This window comes from Bombina bombina, chromosome 7 (genome assembly GCF_027579735.1).
Source record: "Bombina bombina isolate aBomBom1 chromosome 7, aBomBom1.pri, whole genome shotgun sequence".
Classification (NCBI taxonomy): Eukaryota; Metazoa; Chordata; class Amphibia; order Anura; family Bombinatoridae; genus Bombina; species Bombina bombina.
The window spans coordinates 708,199-723,913 of record NC_069505.1 but is presented as its reverse complement, the minus strand read 5'-3'; the positions used below and the strand labels follow the sequence as shown (position 1 = coordinate 723,913).

Sequence of the window (15,715 nt, the reverse complement as noted above, 5' to 3'; positions counted from 1 at the left end):
GTGATTACATTGTATCTAAGCCTCTGCAGACTGCCCCCTTATCTCAGTTTTACCTCTGTGATTACCTTGTATCTAAGTCTCTGCAGACTGCCCCTTTATCTCAGTTTTACCTCTGTGATTACCCTGTATTTAAGCCTCTGCAGACTGCCCCTTATCTCAGTTTTACCTCTGTGATTACCTTCTATCTAAGCCTCTGCAGACTGCCCCCTTATATCAGTTTTACCTCTGTGATTACCTTGTATCTAAGCCTCTGCATACTGCCCCCTTATCTCAGTTTTACCTCTGTGATTACCTTGTATCTAAGCATCTGCAGACTGCCCCTTTATCTCAGTTTTACCTCTGTGATTACCCTGTATTTAAGCCTCTGCAGACTGCCCCCTTATCTCAGTTTTACCTCTGTGATTACCCTGTATCCAAGCCTCTGCAGACTGCCCCCTTATCTCAGTTTTACCTCTGTGATTACCCTGTATCTAAGCCTCTGCAGACTGTCCCCTTATCTCAGTTTTACCTCTGTGATTACCTTGTATCTAAGCCTCTGCAGACTGCCCCCTTATCTCAGTTTTACCTCTGTGATTACATTGTATCTAAGCCTCTGCAGACTGCCCCTTATCTCAGTTTTACCTCTGTGATTACCTTGTATCTAAGCCTCTGCAGACTGCCCCCTTATCTCAGTTTTACCTCTGTGATTACCCTGTATCTAAGCCTCTGCAGACTTCCCCCTTATCTCAGTTTTACCTCTGTGATTACCTTGTATCTAAATCTCTGCAGACTTCCCCTTATCTCAGTTTTACCTCTGTGATTATCCTGTATCTTAGCCTCTGCAGACTGCCCCCTTGTCTCAGTTTTATCTCTGTGATTTCCTCTGTATCTAAGCCTCTGCAGACTGCCCCCTTATCTCAGTTTTACATCTGTGATTACCTTGTGTCTAAGCCTCTGCAGACTGCCCCCTTATGTCAGTTTTACTTCTGTGATAACCTTGTATCTAAGCCTCTGCAGACTGCCTCCTTATCTCAGTTTTATCTCTGTGATTTCCTCTGTATCTAAGCCTCTGCAGACTGCCCCCTTATCTCAGTTTTACATCTGTGATTACCTTGTGTCTAAGCCTCTGCAGACTGCCCCCTTATGTCAGTTTTACCTCTGTGATTACCTTGTATCTAAGCCTCTGCAGACTGCTCCCTTATCTCAGTTTTACATCTGTGATTACCTTGTGTCTAAGCCTCTGCAGACTGCCCCCTTATGTCAGTTTTATCTCTGTGATTTCCTCTGTATCTAAGCCTCTGCAGACTGCTCCCTTATCTCAGTTTTACATCTGTGATTACCTTGTGTCTAAGCCTCTGCAGACTGCCCCCTTATGTCAGTTTTACTTCTGTGATTACCTTGTATCTAAGCCTCTGCAGACTGCTCCTTATCTCAGTTTTACCTCTGTGATTACCTTGTATCTAAGCCTCTGCAGACTGCCCCCTTGTCTCAGTTTTACATCTGTGATTACCTTGTGTCTAAGCCTCTGCAGACTGCCCCCTTATGTCAGTTTTACCTCTGTGATTACCTTGTGTCTAAGCCTCTGCAGACTGCCCCTTATCTCAGTTTTACCTCTGTTATTACCTTGTATCTAACCTTCTGCAGACTTCCCCCTTATTTCAGTTCTTTTTACAGACATGCATTTTAGCCAAACAGTGCTCACTCCTAGGTCACTTCACGTGCATGAGCTCAATGTTATCTATATGAAACACATGAACTATTGCCCTCTAGTGGTCAAAATGCATTGAGATTAGAGGCAGTCTTCAAGGTCTAAGAAATTAGCAGATGAACCTCCTAGGTTTTGCTTTCAACTAAGAATACCAAGAGAACAAAGCAAAATTGGTGATAGAAGTAAATTTGGAAGTTGTTTAAAATTACATGCCCTGAAAATTGCATGCTCTAGGAGATCCGGGGGGAGGAGACTGGGTGCAGGACACGCTGTGTGCACGCTCTCTCTAAACTCCTACACTAGCCATTGGCGGCTAATTTCGCGCCGACCTTTTGTCCTGGGCGGCTAATACTATCCAAGGGTAACCGGACCCCGGCTCCATAGCGGTGCAACTACAACGCACCGTGTTTTAGCTTGGTCGTTACAGATCTAACTTCCTACATCTGAACATACGGAACAGAAAGCATAGGCGGACTCCCCCCACCCCTCCCACCGGTGCTGCGTGAGGAGGTGGAAGGGATATCGGCTGAGGCGGGCGCCTCCTCCAAGGATACTCAGACCTTGGCTAAAAGATCGAAGAACAGGCACCTCTTCTCAGACCCTTGGTCCAACCCCGGTGTAAGGAAACTATCCGGCCTCGCTACAAACTATCCCAATCTTACCTGTCTCCGCTCGGCACAGAAGAAGTGGAGCCAGTCTGCCGTTCCTCAGCTCCACAGAGGAAGCGCGACACAGGAATCAACAGGACGCTGACTGGTGACGTCGGCTGACTGGCGCTAGACCACCCACCGACATAGCACGGGAGTGACTGCCGAGTTGCATACTCCACACACCGCTGCTGCTTGTGGAATCTCGGCAGCCCCCGCCTGGTGACCAATGTATAACTAATCCGGAGGGTGGTGCAGCCTGTGGCTTGGATTGACCCGGGGGGAACAGGCATCTACAGCATTGAATGGAAGCTGTCTCACTAGAACCACAGGGCCTGTTTTTGTCATCGCACCGAGCTGTGTGGCATAAGGTACTTTCTTTTTGTTGGGGTGCAAGCTGCCCGGCCGCCTGGAAATTGTTGAGACCTAGTGCAGACATTTGAAAAACCGCATCTAACCTAATTGGATAAACTTTCCTCTAGACTTAAGAGTAAAAACAGCTTTAAAGAGGCCTACAAAGCACGTCTCCCTGCTCTGGGGGTCTGTGCCCTTTTCATCTACTTTTTCATAAGGAAGTTAGATGGACAAAGGGTGAATGGTACATTCTTTATAACTTGCATGAGCTACTAACTTCCTTGAGATAAAAAAGGGGGGGTGTGGGATAAGCGCTCCAGAAGGAGCTAACCTAAAGTGAAACTGTGATTATAATATATTAAATATATTAAATACCAAAATTAATCAAGATGTTGAATATATATGTGTGAATAAAAATACCAAAAAGTGACAGAAAATTGTCAATTTAATAAAAGATAACAAATATAAACAGGTAAATATATAACATATAATAAAATCGGATAAAAGAAACTCATATAAGTCTAAGATGCCGGCATCACTGGATTACAATAATGACTAATAGGAAATTCATACCATATAAAATTAGCGATCGCTATATTAAAAATAGCAGTATACAGAACCTTGATATAGCAATAAATCTGCTGACCTGTAGCAAACCAATCTTATGGTCACTTGAGGTCACTTTGCTTGGCTCATTTTTCTTTGTCCTATATGACTTTAGAAGGAAGGGAAAAAAGAAAAAAAAGGGGGATTTGAAACATTAGAGAAATCTACCTCATGTACCCCAGCATACTAATATCCTGCCGTTTGCTTTGTCTTTTCTCTGTTGTTACAGCCATATCATAATCTACTGGCTTAAAGGGAAACAGAAATTGTAGTTTAGTTTTCTTTCTAATCCTGAAAGAGACAAGAATGGGAGAACTAACATATGCATGTTGTTATAAGACATTAAGCTCCTGCCTTAACCCGTTGCAAATTTAATAACTCTGTATCTTTTCCAGGAAACACTAACATGTCTGACTTATTGCAGAAACAACAGGGGTATTGGTAACTAGAAATATATTGTACTTCAAATAGGGCTTGGATAAGCACGTATTTGTAACTATAATTGCCTATTGTTTCCAGAATACCAGCAAAGGTTTCATTTGAGGGATTATTTGCTTTAATAGGACAAAGCTGTTAGCTGAATATATTGTCAAATAGGCAGCTCTCCTTGAACACCTCCTTATTTTTATAATTGTCCAAGGAAAAACGATATTCTCCTACGTTACCTTGCTGTTGTATATAATATCTATAATCATAGCTGGCTATAGATATGAGATGTTTATTATAATGAGCATGCTTGCTTGTTCCTAGGGAGGAAAAAAGAGAAGGGAAAAGAAAAAGAAAAGGGGGAATTGAAATATTAGAGACATTTACCTCATATATCCTAATATACCAATATCCTGTTGTTTGCTTTGCTTCTTTGTTATAGGCACGTCATAACTTATTGGTTCAAAGGGAAACAGTAATTGTAGCCTAGTTTTATCCCTACCCCTGAAAGAGACAAGAATGGGAGAACTAACATATGCATGTTGTTACAAAATATTAAGTTCCTGCTTTAACCTGCTGCAAATCTAACACTTGCTTACTTTTCTCCAGAAAATATTAACATGCATGACCTATTACAGTAATAACAGGGGTATTGGTAAACAGAAATATACTGCACCAGTGAATATTTCTAAGGAAGGCTGGGATAAGCATATTCTTGCAAATGTAATGCCTATTGCTCCCAGAATATTAGCAAAGTTTTAATTTGAGGGATCCTCTGCTTTAATAGGATAAACCTCCTAGCTGAATCTAATCCTGAAAACACAGTTTTCCCTGAACACCTCTCTACTTTTATAGCTGTCCAAGGTAAACCGATACTCTTTCACGCTAGTTTGATGTTGCATATAAATTCTTAGTCATAGTTAGGGTATAGATATGAGGCGTCTATCACACTGTGCATTTTAAAAAATAGTATGTAAACCATACCAACACATATATAATTGACTGCCCTTACTTGCAAGAAGGCAAGGAAGGGAAGATCAACTTAAGACCTAGGGAATTTGTAATCAGGCAGCTTAAATAATAATTCCCACACGTTGCTAGTCAACCTCCTTGCTCTATTACGTCATTTTTTAGCATACAAATATGAGATATTAATCTTGTTAAATTAAATATCTTGCTCTTTCTGCATATAAAATCCTCTTCTAGGGCATCAGAAAAGTTGTGCTATAAAACCTGTTTTACTAACTTATATACCTAAATCAGGAATATTCTTGCTTTGCCTGGAGTTGATGAGTGAAAACTGCTAAGGGTTTCTTACTCTTATTAAACAGAACAGGGGAAGAAGAATCACGGTGCCTTGATCTAACCCTGTCACTGCTTGGTTGAATAGTTCGTATTAAATCACTTAAATAATTCACACCCCTTGCGGATCACTGTTTTAGTTTTTTTTTTTGCATGCACACAATCACTGCTGGCATTTACATAATTCGCTTATCCCGCACCCTGTCCCACAGGTCAATAACATAGAGTTCACTCCTTCTTATTTTTTTTTTCCCTCTCCTTATACATAGACTCCCACCTTCCCTTTTCCCTTCTCCCCCTTTCCTCCTCCACTATAATATTTCACAATAACCCACTTCCTACATCATCACACCACACCTCTTCACACTAACACAACCACGCCCCATATCACGACCCCTGGGTCCATAACTCACAAGTTCTTACTCACTCAGTCACTCTCTTCCTTTACACAGCTCTCACCTGTCCTATGGAAAGATTTTTAAACACCTCCCCTAGAACTACTTCTCCAAGCATGGCAGGCAGACATAAGGACAAAAAAACTAAAGGAGTCTCAGAAAATGTAACAGATATCACTACACCTATTACTAATCCTGCTACGGAGACCTTAAATATTCAAAACTTGGTCTCTAATATATCAGAAGCATTAACTCCCAAATTTGAAACTCTAAGATCTGAGATAAAACAGGACATAGCACAAATTTCCCAGGAAATTAGGCAATTTTCAAATAGATTACAGGAGGCAGAACAGAGGGTCTCGGACCTAGAGGATCTTACCATCTCGCATAGTTGTAGCCTAGAGGAAAATAACTCCAAAATTCAAAAACTAATGGCAAAAGTCGAGGACCTCGAAAACAGATCTAGTAGGAACAATATAAGGATTATAGGAATACCTGAGGGAAAAAATACGAATTTTCCCTATTTATTACCCAGACTCTAGTACAACTCTTAGAAATGCCCACTTCTCATATAATAATAGAAAGGGCCCATAAAATAGGTCCACCCCCGACTGACAATAAAATAAATAATAGGCCCAGACCAGCAATTGTGCGTTTCCTAAACTATCTTGACAAAACTAATATACTTCAACAATTTAAAAAGAAACAACCAATCAGCTTAGACGGTGCCAAAATCCTCTTGTTTCAAGACTTCTCAGCTGAGACAGCCTCAAGGAGGAAAGAATTGGCACCAATATGCACAAAACTGATACAAAGTGGATATAAAGCGACACTATTATACCCACACAAACTTAGAATAAATGACAAAATATATTTCTTCGAAAATGCTCGTGAAGCTGACAATTTTTTCTCTGAATTAGAATCAACAAGTCAAATAGTGTGTAGATAGACAGCAACAAATAGATATTAACTAGGTTAATAGGCCTCAAAGAGAATTGGCATGGGTTTTTTCAAAATAAAGCAGACCTCAGAAGAGGACTACTATAGGACCAAGAACTCAGCAGGGGAGATTTCCATGCTGAGCATTGAATTGAGATACTAGATAAATATTTAGAGCATCCTTCTTTTTGTTCCCTTCCGCCCCCTTTCCTCCCCAGGGGGGGGGTGGCTTTTTCCTCCCCCTTTTTTTTTTTTTCTCCCTTTTCCTCTTTATTGTTCCCCCCCTTCTCTCGCCCCCATTCCTGCCTTCTGCCATAAAAGCCCTATTTATGTTAATAGATGATTAAAAGATTAGACAAAGTTAAAATTATATCATGGAACATAGGTGGTATTTCGACCCCCATCAAAAGGAAAGCAATTGTCTCTCACTTGAGAAAAATGCAGGCAGATCTTGCATTTTTGCAAGAAACTTATTTAAACATAGACGAAATTAAAAAAATGAAAGACTCTTGGGTAAAAGAGGTTGTTGCCTCTCCTAGCTTTGGGAGAAAAAGAGGGGTAGCCATACTGATTGGAAAAAGACTAGAATATGAGTTAATGCACTCTGAAAGGGATCCTGAGGGGAGGTTTGTGATGATGAAAATTAAAATTCAAGATCAGCTGTTTACTCTTTGTAATATATATGCACCCAACATGCTAGATTATGAGTTTTGGGATACGCTGCAATCTAAAATATTAACTTACTCAGAAGGTTATGTGGTACTAGGAGGTGACTTCAATATGGCGCCGCAATCTCCTCTAGATAGACCCCGGCAGACTAACAAGCAAGCAAAACAAAAAAAGAGATAACCTTGAAACAAAAATATTTAAAACTTTAACCCAGAATCTAGCTATTAAAGACATCTGGAGAATCCAAAACCCCGATGTCCGAGAACTTGCCTCTCCAGGGCTCATAAAACTCTATCTCGAATAGATCTCTTTTTAATCGATGATAGATTATACACAATGAAAACTACTGCAGGAATAACTCCTGTAACTCTAGCAGATCACTCTCCTATCTTTCTAGAAGTACAGTTAAATAGGTTCATAAACTCCTCCACGCGATTTAGATTTCCATACTACTTGGTCAACGATTCTAAATTTAAGAACCATTTGATCAATAAATTCAAGGAATATCTTCATTTTAACTCCGAGTTTGCTGACCGCCCGGAAATATTCTGGGGAGCTGCCAAAGCAGTCCTCAGAGGGGAAATAACGGCCTATGCCGCTATGATATCAAAAAAAATGAAAAAGAGGGAGAAAGAGGTCACGAATTCCGTGACCAACGCATATAACCGTTATTTTCTGCAAAACACACCTTTTCTTTGGGCTAAATATATAAAAGCCAAGAGCGAAAGAGATGCTATGGCTTTATTAGTGGAAACACAGAGAGAATTGAGGTTTCAGGCCAAGCTTTATCGATTCGGCAACAAATCTGGCAAACTATTGGCTAAGTTAGCCAAAGGTGATAATAAGCCCCCTATGATTGAAAGAGTTCTTCATCGGGGGAAGCTACTGGTAAAAACAGAAGATATCCTAGAGGCTTTTACAGAGTATTATAGAGATCTGTACTCTGCAAGAACTGCAGATAAATCTCAGTCTGAGCAATTTTGGGGCCAGGTAAACTGCCCTTCAATCACAGCAGAAATGAATACCATTTTGAACAGCCCGATTTCTAATGAGGAAGTTAGTAAAATGATTTTTGAATCAGCAACGAACAAAGCAGCAGGCCCAGATGGCCTTCCCAATGAGGTATACAAGATCTTAACCTTAGAGATAGCTCCGTATCTATGTAAAACATATAACAAATTTTTTACTGATGGCAATACCATACCAGCTGGTTTTTCAGCCTCCTTCACAACTTTGCTTCTGAAGGGAGGCAATGATCCCAATCATAAGGAATCTTATCGACCGATAGCCCTCTTGAACTCGGACTATAAGATCCTTGCCTCAATCTTGGCACGTAGGCTTCAAGGTGGCCTCCCATATATTATTCACAATGATCAAGCAGGGTTTATCCATGGCCGCAATTCAGCCTCCAAAATTAGGGAGGTTCTCCTGATGACAGAATTCTTTCAAACTAGAGAGAGAGGGACAGAGGGCAAAAAGGATCTTGCAATAGTCGCTATCGATGCGGCTAAGGCATTTGACTCAGTTTACTTCAGCCACCTGTTTACCTCCTTAGCCAAATTTGGATTTAGGGACAACTTTGCCAATTTTATCCACAACCTATATATATATGTCCATCCACCAGACTAATAGTTAACAATTCACTATCCTCAGACATCGCAATTGAAAGGGGAACGCGTCAGGGGTGTCCCCTGTCCCCTCTTCTCTTCGATATTGTCATAGAGTCTCTTGCAATAAAGATCCGACAGAGTATTGAGGGCATTAATTTGGGTGAACATGTAATGAAGGCTGCACTCTATGCGGATGACATCCTTCTCTATATCTCAAATACAAAGTCGAATATACCCAAACTGCTTAGCATTATTCAACAATTTGGCTCTTTCTCTGGGTATATGGTCAATACCTCTAAATCGGAATTATTCTGGTTAAATAAAAACAGGGATTCAATTAAAGACAGTCCGTTTAAAGAGGTCTCTGAATCATTTAAATATGTGGGTATTAATATACCAGTAAGTTTCACTGAGCTGTATAAAGTCAATATAACACCCATATTAACAATGATTTGTGAGAGACTGAAATCTTGGCAAACTTTACCTATTTCATTATCTGGGAGAATAGCCCTATATAAAATGATTTGTTACGGTACCAACTGTATACCAAGGGTTAATACCAGATGAACAATGTCCTGCATACAGAATCAGCACTTCACAACCTTGATCAGTTTCCCTGCAAACATGAGACCAAGCTCCACATTTCAGGTTTAAAACAGGATAACTTTATTTGAAGGCAGCACACAGATTTATACAGGTTTTTGACCCCCCCTCAGATGGGGGTTGAAAGAATGTTGTACATTAGATAAAAGGGAGAAGCGCCCTTGACATGATACAATAGAATTATATTACTTAAATACTTTACTTAGGCAGATAACAACTTAAACACATTTGGCTTGTCTTATCACCTAGTGTCTGTTCTCTGAGGGTGATTAAACAATGGCCTGTTTATTACTTAAATGTAATTATAGCACACAATAGCTGAGGCCAGAAAACCTGTCTTTAGAAATTAGATTCTTAAAGCTAAACACAGTTAACTCTTTCAGTCCTGACAGAAGGGTCTGTCACATAGCTCCCCCCTTGTGGAACACTCCGGCAGACCCGGCTTGACCCTTTTGCGGGTCAACCTGGGGATGACCGGACTAGGAGGTGGTAGGCATGTCAGTTTGCTGGGACAATCCATCTGTATTCCCGTTATGAGAGAGAATCCCTGTCTGTATAAATAAGGGTTCAACCTCTTCAGTGCCCCGACTAGGGCTAAACAGTCCTTCAAAATATCATCGGCTTCTTTACGTGGTTTTTGTACCTGCTCTTTATAGGTATCCACAATCCCTTCATACTGACATAGGGTGCCCTTGAGTTGCTGCACCTCACTATGAGCCAGCGTCAGCTTCTCCTCCAGTGTCACTAAGTTTGTCTTTAATGTTTCATGTTCCACTCTCAAGCTGGTGTTTTCTGCAGTCTGTCGGTGCAGCCTGTCTAGCAGAGATTCCTGTTCTAAACGTGCTTTTTCCTCTGCACTCCTCTTCTCTCCTGCTAGCACTGTTACATGATTATTTAACGTGACCATTTCATCCTCTACGTGACTCTTCTCCTTCATCAGCGCATTGTAACGTGACTCCCACATATCAATAGCGGATAGAGATTTACTGAGCTCAGCGTCCTGGGGCTTAGCAGCAGGGGGGTCAGTCTCTGCTGCACGGATCTGAGCACGGGTAGTCACAGGGTTAACATCAGCGGGACCCATGGGAGCATAGGCAGAAACAAGGGGGACCAAGGTATTTCCAAGGAGAACATCAGCTGGTAAATCCTTCATGACCCCCACATTCACAGGTCTAGCGCCCCCTCCCCAATCCAAATGCACCCTGGCAACAGGTAGGCGGAACACAGTGCCCCCTGCTACCCTCACAGCCACAGTGTCTCCTGTGTGCTGTTTCTCAGACACCAAGTTCTTTCGAAGCAAGGTCATGGTAGCACCAGTATCCCGTAGACCACTGACCTCCTTCCCATTCACTTTAACCAGTTGCCGGTTATTCCGGTGGGCAGCTTGCACAAGGTCTGCCTCATGTAGGATGCCCCAGCATTCTTGCGCCTCTACATAGCGGGCTGCAGGCTGAGGATTACGTGGGATTCCGCTAGCGGGTCTTCTCCAGGACTGTGCTTGGTTCGCTGCGTTTAGGGGACACTCTGGTCTTTTGTGCCCTAGTTGCTTACATCCAAAGCACTGAATAGGTTGTGAGTAGCCCCGCGAATTGAACCAGGCTCTCTGAGGGTAGTTCGTGGCCCGAGACCGTGTGGTATAGCGGTGTGCTGGGGGTTGGTAAATGGCAGCTGCTGGGGTGGCCGGGGGTCTGTACTCCACTTTAGCAGGGGGCTTAGTGGTAGCAGTGTCCAGTTTGCGGGCATCCGTATACTCATCTGCCAAGCGAGCAGCTTCATGCAGGGTGGAGGGTTTACGGTCCCGAACCCACTCCCTAACTCCTGCTGATAACTTGTCAAAGCAATGTTCCAACAGGAATAGCTGCAGCACCTCTTCCCCAGACACGGCTTGGCACCCCGCCATCCAGTGCGATGCTGTGCGGTGCACCTTACATGCCCACTCAACGTAGGAATCGCCAGCCAATTTAACAGTGTCTCTGAACCGCCTCCGGTATGCCTCCGGTGTAACCGCATACCTGGAGAGCAGAGCCTCTTTCACAGTATTATAATCCCCAACTTCCTCATCTGGAATGGCCCGAAAAGCCTCACTGGCCCGGCCGGATAATTTTCCGGATAATATCGTGACCCAGTCCTCTGCGGGTACCTGGTGTAGTGCACATTGCCTCTCAAAATCTGCAAGGTACCCATCAATCTCTCCTTCTGTTTCCAGGAAGTTTTTAAAAGCTGCAAAATTTACTTTTCCCTTTTCCACTGGGGTTGCTGTGACTTGGGCTGCTGCAGCGCCGCTTTGGCGAAGTAGGTTGGCCTCCACAGCTGCTATGACCCGGTCGATAATTTCGGCAGATGGGTTGGGGCCATAATATGCCAGTCTTATTTTAACCGCCCGATCAAAGCTTGCTTCTTCAGGGGTTCTGTCTGATATGCTGGGCCCATTGGTTCCTTCTGTCCCTGGTACTCTTTCCATCTTAGTCAGTATTGTAATAATCCCCCTCTTCCTGAGGTTACTGGCTTGTGTAGTTGCTCTTCTGGGCGATAAGGATTCTCCCGTCGCTTGCCACCAATGTTACGGTACCAACTGTATACCAAGGGTTAATACCAGATGAACAATGTCCTGCATACAGAATCAGCACTTCACAACCTTGATCAGTTTCCCTGCAAACATGAGACCAAGCTCCACATTTCAGGTTTAAAACAGGATAACTTTATTTGAAGGCAGCACACAGATTTATACAGGTTTTTGACCCCCCCTCAGATGGGGGTTGAAAGAATGTTGTACATTAGATAAAAGGGAGAAGCGCCCTTGACATGATACAATAGAATTATATTACTTAAATACTTTACTTAGGCAGATAACAACTTAAACACATTTGGCTTGTCTTATCACCTAGTGTCTGTTCTCTGAGGGTGATTAAACAATGGCCTGTTTATTACTTAAATGTAATTATAGCACACAATAGCTGAGGCCAGAAAACCTGTCTTTAGAAATTAGATTCTTAAAGCTAAACACAGTTAACTCTTTCAGTCCTGACAGAAGGGTCTGTCACATGATTCTTCTCCCGAAACTCTTGTATATATTACAAAATACCCCACTAATATTATACGGAAAAGACATCAGGTTGCTTAATAAAGCAGTTGGGAAATTCCTCTGGCAGGGGAAAAAGGCGAGAATCTCCTTAGCAAAATTAACCTTGGCAAAGCAACATGGGGGCTTGGCCTTGCCGGATGTCAGGCAATACAACATGGCTTTTCGTGCACGAACAGTGACAGATTGGATTCTCTTTAAAGATTATGTTATAAACATTTCATTAGAAGCAAATATCTGTCACCCATACCTTCTCACTGGTCTGGCACATTGTACACCCAAGTGGTTACCCCCTGAAATTAAAAAGCTTAAAAGCATTTTGAACCCGATTAAAGCCTGGTGGAAAGTAGGAACTGCCCTAAGATTGGACTGCAGTGTATCCCGATACTTACCAATAAAAGGAAATCCTAGATTTCAACCTGGCCTGGAAATGGCCATATTTGATAGATGGTCCCATCTAGGACTGGTAAAAGTTAAGCAAATATTCAAAAACAATTCAAACGTTATAAAAACATTTGAACGCTTGAAAAATGAATTTAACCTATCACAGAAGGAATTTTTTGCATACTTGCAACTTAGACATTATGGATTAAAGATTACTAGGAACACAGACTGGTCATGGACCCTAGGAAAACTGGAGAAGTGGCTGACTTCGATAAAAGCTGGACGTATGTCAATTACCCCTTGCTATGCACTCCTTAACGCTAACAAAGGAACCTCTCTATTGGAACACATAGCAGCGATATGGTCCAGGTTAATCACCTCAGGACTGGTAGAGTCAAATAGCGTACAGAGGTCAATAGATCGAGTTTCTCGGGCCACTCTTTCCGCTACCTGGAGGGAAGCACACCTTAAAATCTTACATAGAACATACACAACTCGGAATTTAAGGCCTGTCCAAAGTGTTCCCTCGTTGCAGCAGACCTGGTCCATATGCTATGGAATTGTCCCAAAATACGCCAATTTTGGCACAAAGTTGAATTCTGGCTTAATAAAAATCTGATGGCTGCTCCTCTGGCACTCACTCTGACACAAATTATTTTTTGTGTTCAATTGGAAGTACGGCAACAATCTCAGGAAAAATTAATTATTCTCACAATATTAGCTGCCAGATATTTGATTCTTAAGCATTGGAAGTGTTCAAAGATCAATCCTTGAGGTAAAAAATAGTTTGAAGAAACAATGTATGATCGAGCAAAGAGATACCAATATTGATAACGAGGGAGACATAAAAAAATTCTTTCTGAAATGGTCAGCTTTTATTAAAGGCTATCCAACCAATGAAATAGAAATGATAATTTTTCCATTTAGGAACTCAGAACTGGTGCTGCTCAATTTGTGGTAGCCGGGGGGGCACTGATTAAATATATAATTCAAGCTATTCTTTCCTTTTTTCTTTTTTTTTTTCTTGGGGGTGAGGATAGGGAGAGGAAGGGGAAGATAAACTACGGAAGGGAAGAAAGGAAAAAGGAGGTCTAACATAAATCATATGTGTTAGCAAATACAATCAATGCAACATGGCAATATGAGTTGTTATTTCTATAATGCGGTACGTCAAGTTATTTTCTTTTTTCTATGATGCAGTAGACCTAAGTGATTTGTACCAAAAATGTTATTGTCATGTCCTTGATTTATTGTTTTCCTTTTATCTTTTTGTTTTTCTTTTTTGCTTATGTACAACTTATTGTATTAAACCTCAATAAAAGTGAAATTTAAAAAAAAAAAAAATTACATGCCCTATCTGAATCATGAAAGTTTTTTTGGGACTTGACGGTCCCTTTAATATAATCCAGTTATTCCCAACTGACTCTTAAAACTGCTGTGTTAAAGACAGAAGCTATAAATTCCGCAGACATCATGGCTGATGGCCGAATAAATAAATAAAGTAATACCAAATTGCTTGTGGGGTTTCTTTGAGCAATTACCCATCTTAGATCTAATACATTGCACACATTGGGTAATGTTGCCTATAAATTCTACTTAATTCTTCAATTATTAATTGTATGTCCCACAGCAAAGCAATATTTTAACTACTTATGTAATATATCCAATGAGCACCTTGTGTCAGAATTTAATAAGAAAAATTGGCCAGATTTACAAAGACATCATCGCTCAGTTAAAACAAATGTTCCAGTTCCTGAATAGCAATATGCAGAGTTTTTTGTATGTGTGTTGGTTACCATGCACTGCAAATTATCGGCTAGATTACGAGTTTTGCGGTATGAGTGAAAAAGCAGCGTTAAGGCTCTTTTTCACTAACGCTGGTATTACGAGTCTTGTAGGTTTAGGGGCACCACACACTTTTTTGTCCGTAACTACCGCAGCTTTCAAAAAGTCCTTTTTCAATGGGACTTCCATAGCACCGGTATTATGAGTCTGCCTGGGAGGCCAAAAAGTGAGCAGTACAGCCCATAACTACAAGATCCATACCGTAAACTGAAAGTCAGTAGTTATGGGTTTTACACTACAAAGCTGTAACATAAAACTTATAACTAAAGTGCTAAAAAGTACACTAACACCCATAAACTACCTATTAACTGCTAAACCGAGGCCTCCCGCATCGCAAACACTATAATAAAAATATTAACCCTTCATCTTCCACTCCCGACATCACCGCCACTATAATAAACATATTAACCCCTAAACCGCCACACTCCCGCATCGCAAACACTAGTTAAATATTATTAACCCCTAATCTGCCACCCCTAACATCGCCGCCACCTACCTACATTTATTAACCCCTAATCTTCCGCCCCCAACGTCGCCGCCACTATACTAAAGTTATTAACCCCTAAACCTAACCCTAAGTCTAACCCTAACAACCAATAACTTTATTGTAATTAAAATAAATCAAAAGAAAACCTACTATTAATATCTAAATAATTCCTAATTAAAACTAAATACTTACCTGTGAAATAAAACCTAAGCTAGCTACAATATAACTAATAGTTACATTGTATCTAGCTTAGGGTTTATTTTTATTTCACAGCTAAGTTTGTATTTATTTTAACTAGGTAGAATAGTTAGTAAATAGTTATTAACTATTTAATAGCTACCTAGTTAAAATAAATAAAAATTTACCTGTAAAATAAAACCTAACATAAGTTACAGTAAAACCCACCACCCACACAACCAAACCCCCTAAATAAAATCCTATCTAAAAAACCTTAGCTCCCCATTGCCCTGAAAAAGGCATTTGGTTGGGCATTGCCCTTAAAAGGGAATTTAGCACTTTTTCATTGCCCAAACCCCTAATCTAAAAATAAAACCCACCCAATAAACCCTTAATAAAACCTAACACTCACCCCCGAAGATCCACTTAGAGTTTTTGAAGACCGGACATCCATCCTCATCCAGCTGGGAGAAGTCTTCATCCAAGTGGCAAGAAGTCCTCAACG

The 15,715-nt window shown here is 41.2% G+C and overlaps 1 protein-coding gene across 1 annotated transcript in view; it reads left to right on the top strand.

Annotated features, from left to right (window-relative positions):
* Window positions 1–7,361: 7,361 nt before the first annotated feature.
* Window positions 7,362–15,715, top strand: part of LOC128635699 (olfactory receptor 502-like) — a 43,656-nt gene continuing 35,302 nt past the window's right edge. Inside the window, exon 1 of the mRNA XM_053688825.1 lies at window positions 7,362–8,147. Coding sequence (XP_053544800.1) covers window positions 7,362–8,147 — 786 coding nt within the window. The remainder of the gene's footprint in view (window positions 8,148–15,715) is intronic.